We start from the raw sequence: 7,593 nt of genomic DNA, 5'->3' as shown, positions 1-7,593 counted from the left end.
AAACCAAGTGCACAGATAACTTGACACAGCGTTACTCAATGTTGGCCAGTTCATCAGAATTTTATTTCTCCTTTCAACGCTCCAGTTATTAAAATTCCCCAAGAGCAGGGTTCCAGACTCATTCCATTACAGTGAAGCTGGAATCGAAGCTCAAACCTGCAACGAGATGAATAAAAATCTTGGGAGGTATCTACATCAGGGTGTGTACGGGATGGAGTTGGGGAGGGTGGGGTAATGGGGAGGGACAGAGTAAGAACCCTTTTCATACAGGGAGATTTCCTTCAGATGGAGACAGGACAGAAACATGGTGTGGCACTCCAGGCCAAGATCAGCGTGCCGCACAGTTAACAAAAATAAAGCCAAAACTGATTCAGAACTCAGCAGCTAATAGTTTGACACTGTGCCTTTTGCAGTATTTACATATAGGAACAGCCTTCATTACCGCATGCAGATATTCCTTCAATATTTTTTGTGACCTTCTAAACTCATTGGTATGGAGGGATTGGGGGGGGGAGGGCTGAAGCATTGCCTGCTTTGAGATCTCAGTGTGTGCAACTACTCTCGAGTTGGAATGCTTGAAATTGTAATTCTGCATGCACCGTATTTGTGTATCATTATCAGATAGCGACATGCATGTCCAGGAGTAAAACTGACTCTCACTGGTGCGTCGCTCATCCCAGCAGCTAAGAAAGATTATCCTCGGAGGGATTCAATTCCTTTTTGTAAAATGATTGGAAAAGGTCGCCTTCAACTCATTTCTAGCATTCTGATTTGCGTTTGCAAGGAAAAGCCAGGGACTTCCCCCAGTGTGCCACCAGCTTCCACTTCACGCAAGGACTTCATGCAGTAGGTTGGAAAAAAAAAAATCACAGTATAAAGTATTCAGCCGTCATAAATAAGGAATCATTCACAAAGTAGGGTTTCAGCTCCAGGTCAAACTATCATTCGTCAGTTTTTAAGCTGTTTTGAGTTTCATTTTTTTCCCCGTTTTGTAAGTGAAGGGGGGGGGGGGGGGGTGATGGGCTGGGGGGCAGCAAGAGAAAGTGCAAGTTTAATCAGCTACCTTCATTCTCTGCAGAGTGCCCATTGCCTTTCCCAACCAGGTAGTGTTGGGTTAACCACGCGACACTCAGCAAACCTTTGGACTTGCGCTCTTTCAGGAGGCTTTTTTTTTAACATTATTGTCAACTTACTATTTCTAAAGGAGAATAATGACTGCGCAGAGCGGGCTCCCGATAGCTCCGAGGACCCTCCACATAGTACCAAGTGAAATGAATGATTTGAAGTTTAGGACAAGGCTCCTTGGACGGGAGCACCTTAAAACAAACTGGAGCTCGGGGGGGGGGTCACAGGACCGGTAGGGGCAGAAAGACAGAACAAATCAAGAGCTTTCAGACATTTAAAAACAGAGACAATACGAAAATTACTCGTGGGCGAGGCAAGTGATCCGCTTCTCTTACTTCCAAGCCCACGCGGCCTGATTCTCCAACACACCCATTCCCAAAGCCGGTTTCTGCCTCGGGCCTGGCTCCGTTACGTCTCCGAGCAGATACGAGTTCAGATCCCCCAGCCAAAGACATCCCGCAGTGTAATAAGCAGCACCCGCTTCCACCCCACTCTGGATTGCAGTGTTCCCCAGTTCTCAGACTTGATCAGTCACCTATTGGTCCAAAGAAAAGTATCAACCCACGGAGAGATCAGAGTTCAGCTCACTGTTCAGTGGCTACAGGCCTTCCTACGCCCCCCCCCGCCCCCCCCCACACCGAGTGCGCTAACTATTATTAACAGTTTTGGTAAAGCGAGTGGGGAGAAACGGCTGAAACCTTGATCCGAGACTCCGTCGTAACTAAAGAAACATCGAACATAGATAAACCGCCCCCCCCCCCCCAAAAAAAGTTAAGAGCCCACTGTGTAGAGATCTTGCCCCTTTTCTAACGATACAGTAATACACAGCTCTACAGCGGGTGCAATCTGCCCCACATTAGTTTCACTAATCTAAATAGGAAGATTATTCCAGTGGGTTTACACACTTTCTAAAATATAAAAAAGTTAAGAATGTTCAGGTTAAAAAATAAGCATTGGCCCTCTGTCTTTCCTGTGCACCCTGCAGCATCCCGTCACTCCACCGTCACCGACTTGGCCAGGTTGCGAGGGCAGTCAACCTTCAGGAGGAGACAAAAGAGGATGAGTTACTGATGCTCGGCTGCTGTTCCATTTCACCGACCCCCTTTTCCCCAGCTTGCTGGCATTGTTCTTCTTATTCCCATACAAACTCCACACATTCAACCTGTGCCACCGGCCACCCCCGCCCCAGTCACTCTTCACCCATCAGCACGCTGCTTGTGGGAAGGATATCAAAGCACAGAGGGCCATTCCTCACAAAGGGATGCAGAGGTGCACGTATCTTCAGAAATTTACCAGGCTGATTCCGGGGATGGCGGGACTGATGTCTGAGGAGAGATTGACTCGGTTAGGATTGTTTTCGCTGGAGTTCAGATGAATGAGGGGGGGGATCTCATAGAGATTTATAAAATTCTAACAGGACTAGACAGGGTAGATGCAGGGAGGATGTGCCCGATGGTGGGGGAGACTAGAACCAGGGGGTCACAATCTGAGGATTCAGGGTAGACCATTTAGGACAGAGACGAGGAGACATTTCTTCACCCAAAGAGTGGTGAGCCTGTGGAATTCATTACCACAGGAAGTAGTTGATGCCAAAACATGAATGTATTCAAGAGGCGGCTGGATATAGTACTTGGGGTGAATGGGATCAAAGGTTATGGGGAGAAAGCAGGATGAGGCTATTGAGTTGGACGTTCAGCCATGATGGTGATGAATGGTGGAGCAGGCTCGAAGGGCCGAATGGCCTCCTCCTGCTCCTAACTTCTATGTTTCTATGTAAGTGACCTGGGAGCAACTCTGAGGAGTTTGTGGCGGGGGGGGGGGGGAGATATGGGTGAGGGGTGAGGGCGGGGGGGCGGGCACTCCAGCTAATTCTCCTCTCAGCTAGCTCATGGTCATCGGGGTGACATGCTGGTTAGGTGCATTGGCCATGCTAAATTCTCCCTCTGTGGACCCGAACAGGTGCCGGAGTGTGGCCACTGGGGGATTTTCACAGGAACTTCATTACAGTGTTAATGTCAGCCTAATCGTGACTAATAAATAAACTTTAAAAACTTTACACCCACGCCACTTTACACACTTGGGAAGCGATGTGCTCTGTTCGCTTCAAGGCAGCTATTTTTTTTTAAAAGGGGGTTTAGGATTCTTTACCGGATTAATGTTTCTGCTACCGAGGAACAAAGAGCTTTAGCGTCAGCTTTTGATTTTTGTTTTCAAACACTTGTATTTTTGTGAAGCGCTTGACAACATCGCTGAGGCAGCTCTAAAGGATTTCACATGAAAGAGGAGCGAAGGTGCACAGACTGTCGTTGCGTTAATCAACATGGACAGATGTTCAGCACCATCAACTTCCCAGCCACAGCCAGGAGGCAAAACGCATGCTCAGCTGCCCACATTCAGGATGGCGGTCAAGGGAAGATTAGAATTAATTGAGAAATCATTTTCACACAAGAGGATTAGAAATCTTTTCCTGAAACAGAAACTGAACGGGGCGGCACGGTGGCACAATTGGTTAGCACTGCTGCCTCACAGCACCAGGGGACCCGGGTTCAATTCCAGCCTCGGGTCACCGTCTGCCTGGAGTCTGCACGCTCTCCCCCCATGTCTGCGTGGGTTTCCTCCAGGTGCTCCGGCTTCCTCCCGCAGTCCAAAGATGTGCGGGATAGGTTGATTGGCCATGCTAAAATTGACCCTAGTGTCAGGGGGATTGGCAGGGGTGGGGTTACGGGAATAAGGCCTGGGTGAGTTTGTGGTTGGTGCAGACTCGATGGGCCGAATGGCCTCCTTCTGCACTGTAGGGATTCTATGATGATTCTATGAGAACATTCTGGAATTACTGATGTGGTTTGGGTTTGAGCACATGAAAGTCAGGTTTTAGCTGGAACTCTTTGTGGTACTCCCAGTTCTCATGAAGGGGAATGGGCCATTGGGAAACATTCTCCTTCAGATGCTGAGTGACCTACTGGGCGTTTTCTGTTTTTATTTCACATCTTCAGTCTTTACTTTCACCTCATGACCAAGGGGAGGCGATGGCCTACTAGCATTATCGCTACACTGTTCATCCAGAAACTCAGTTAATGTTCTGGGGGACCCAGGTTCGAATCTTGCCATGGTAGGTGGTGGAATTTCAATTCAATAAAAAAAATCTGGAATTTAGAATCTACTGATGACCATGAAACCCTTGTCGATTGTTGGAAAAACACATCTGGTTCACTAAGTTTAAGTTTTATTTTATTTATTAGTGTCACAAGTAGGCTTACATTCACACTGCAATGAAGTTGCTGTGAAAATCCCCTGGTCATCACACTCCAGCACCTGTTCAGGTACACTGAGGGAGAATTTAGCATGGCCAATGCAAACCTAACCAGCACATCATTCGGACAGAGAGGAAACCGGAGCACCCGGAGGAAACCCACGCAGACAAGGGGAGAACGTGCAGACTCCGCACAGACAGTGACCCAAGCCGGGAATCGAACCCGGGTCCCTGTCGCTGTGAGGCAGCAGTGCTCACCATTGTGCCACTGGAAGGAAATCTGCCGTCCTTACCCGGTCTGGCCTACAGGTGACTCCAGAGCCACAGCAACTGCCCTCTGAAATGGCCTAGCAAGCCACTCAATTCAAGGTTGACTGGCGATGGGCAGTAACTGCCGGCCCAGCCAGCGACGTCTGTGTCCCACAAATGAATAAAAAAATCAATTAAATTTTTACAGAGGAATGCCGGTGGATCAATGCTCGACGTGTGGCGTTCCACTCTTTGCTACTTTCATGAAGTTAGGGATTAACACCTTCGCAACCACAGGGGAATTTCAGATAAACTGACTCAGTGTTGATCTTGGAATACCCCACAGTGCAATTTCTGGGTCTGTTATGTTGATATTTCCCGCGCCACATTTACACGCCGCAAGAAATTCAAATTACACCCGCCAAAAGCATTTACTCACATCAAATCCTCGCAGGACAGCAAGGTGGAAGGACAGAAGCTGGAGTGGGATGACGCTAAGGATTCCCTGCAGACAGTCCACACTGTGAGGCACTTTAATAACCCGGTTCACACTCTTTATGGTCTCGTAATCATCGCGGTCACAAATCACCACCGGACGACCCTGAAATAAGAAGAACACAATCAACAAATTGCTCATTAAGATACTCTCATCTCTCCCGAGGCTGCAATGCTGCTTTTATTGCCACCACTCTGGCCAGCAGCTCACTCCTTGCTTACACATCGCCCTGGCCACTGTTCAGACTCCCTGCGTCCTCACTGTGTGCGCTGTCTCGTACTGTTAACTTATTCTTGCTCAGGGTTCCAATGTTGTGGAACCTGACACTGCTTCTGTGTCTTCCCTTCGTCTGCCACCTCCAGGCTTCTGAAAGAAAAGCATCTTAATTGATGCTTTTTAGACATCTCAGAAGCTCTACACAGAAAGGAAAGGCTTTGGAGCCCAGTGACCTGTGTTGTGTTGGTGACTGCATTGGAAAATAAGAACGAGGAGCAGGAGTAGGCCATCTGGCCCATCGAGCCTGCTCTGCCATTCAATAAGATCATGGCTGATCTTTTCGTGGACTCAGCTCCACTTACTCATCCGCTCACTATAACCCTTAATTCCCTTACTGTTAAAAAATCTACCTACCCTTGCCTTAAAAACATTCAACTGTTTCACTGGGCAGGGAATTCCACAGATTCACAGCCCTTTGGGTGAAGAAGTTTCTCCTCAACTCAGTCCTACATCTGCTCCCCCTTATTTTGAGGACACGCCCCCCAGTTCTAGATTCACCTGCCAGTGGAAACAACTTCCCTGCTTCTATCTTATCTATTCCCCCCATAATCTTATATGTTTTTATAAGATCTCCCCTCATTCTTCTGAATTCCAATGAGTATAGCCCCAGTCTACTCAGTCTTAGTTCATTAAAAGCTTGGTCCCAGAAAACAATGGGTCGAATGACCCAGCTCATCATCTCTTTCCTTCCTTATACTGGTTGAGGAAGGGACTTTGCCCAGGACACTGGAGCTCCAGCCAGTTTGTTCAATCCTTCATCAGTTGGGCCACTCCTCTCCAGATACAAAGAACGCCAGAGGGAGCTCTAACAGAGGCCTATAAAATGATGGAAGGTTTTGACGGGGTAGACACAGAGCCAATGTTTGCTCTTGTGGTGGAGAGCGGAATCCAACGATATGAGATAGTCACCAAGGATTATTGGAGTTAGGATTATATTCACTGGAGTTTAGAAGAGTGAGAGGGGATCCCATAGAAGCTTATAAAATCCTAACAGGGTTAGACAGGGTAGTTTCAGAAAGAATGTTCCCGATGGTGAGGGAGTCCAGAACTAGGGGGTCATAGTTTGAGGATAAGAGGTAAAGCTTTTAGAACTGAGGTGAGGAGAAATTTCTTCACCCAGAGGGTGGTGAATGTGTGGAGTTCACTGCCACAGGAAGTAGTTGAGGCCAAAACTTCGTGTGATTTCAAGAAGAAATTGGATATAGCTCTTGGGGCTCATGGGATCAAAGGATATGGGAGGAAGGTGGGGATCAGGATATTGAATTTGATGATCAGCCATGATCAAAATCAATGGTGGAGCAGGCTCGAAGGGCCGACTGACCTACCCCTACTTCTCGTTCCTGTGTTTCGAAGCTCAACAGAGAATTCTGGAGAAACTTCTTTCCCCACAGAGGTGTGAGAATATGGACTTCGCGACCACAGGGAGTGGTTGGAGCAAATAGCAGTGATGTCTTTAACAGGAAACTAGACACGTATGTGAGGGAGAAGGGAACAGAGATGAGGAGGAATTTCTTCAGCCAGAGAGTGGTGAATCTGTGGAACTCTTTGCCGCAGAAGGCTGTGGAGGCCAGGTCATTGAGTGTCTTTAAGACAGAGATAGATAGGTTCTTGATGAATAAGGGGATCAGGGGTTATGGGGAAAAGGCAGGAGAGTGCGGATGAGAAAAGTATCAGCCATGATCGAATGGCGGAGCAGACTCGATGGGCCGAGTGGCCTAATTTTGCTCCTATGTCTTATGGAATTCATCACCACAGGAAGTAGTTGATGCCAAGACATTGAATGTTTCAAGGGGCGGCTGGATACAGCACTTGGGGCGAACGGGATCAAAGGTTATGGGGCGAAAGCAGGATTAGGCTATTGAGTTGGATGATCAGCCATGATTGTGATGAATGGTGGAGCAGGCTCGAAGGGCCGAATGGCCTCCTCCTGCCCCTATGTTTGTAACAGAGCATTACAGATAGATTTAAATGAGGGAAGATGGGAGGTGCTCGAGTGGACCATCAACACCAGCTTGGGCTGAATGGCCTGCTTCTGTGCTGCACACCCTACATAAAAGGCAGCACTGCGCAACAGGATCACTGATAAACAGCTGAAACAGGCCGACAAGATGTCTTACTAAAATACCTCAACTGAAGATAAACCTTCCCACTTTACCATACCAGCTCTCTTACTCTGCTCAACTTGGGTGGTGTCCTG

The 7,593-nt window shown here is 47.9% G+C and overlaps 1 protein-coding gene across 2 annotated transcripts in view; it reads right to left on the bottom strand.

Moving 5' to 3' along the window:
- Nucleotides 1-297: 297 nt before the first annotated feature.
- LOC144510162 (glutamine--fructose-6-phosphate aminotransferase [isomerizing] 1) overlaps nucleotides 298-7,593 on the bottom strand; it is a 96,644-nt gene continuing 89,348 nt past the window's right edge. For both annotated transcript variants that reach the window (XM_078239573.1, XM_078239574.1), the window contains 2 exons: nucleotides 5,064-5,225; nucleotides 298-2,162 (listed from right to left, as the gene is read on the bottom strand). In XM_078239573.1, the coding sequence (XP_078095699.1) occupies nucleotides 2,118-2,162; nucleotides 5,064-5,225 (207 nt within the window). In that variant the 3' untranslated portion in view covers nucleotides 298-2,117. The remainder of the gene's footprint in view (nucleotides 2,163-5,063; nucleotides 5,226-7,593) is intronic.

Source organism: Mustelus asterias, chromosome 22 (assembly GCF_964213995.1).
Source record: "Mustelus asterias chromosome 22, sMusAst1.hap1.1, whole genome shotgun sequence".
Taxonomy (NCBI): domain Eukaryota; kingdom Metazoa; phylum Chordata; class Chondrichthyes; order Carcharhiniformes; family Triakidae; genus Mustelus; species Mustelus asterias.
The sequence above is the reverse complement of the archived record's forward strand: the minus strand, read 5'-3'. Positions and strand labels throughout refer to the sequence as shown.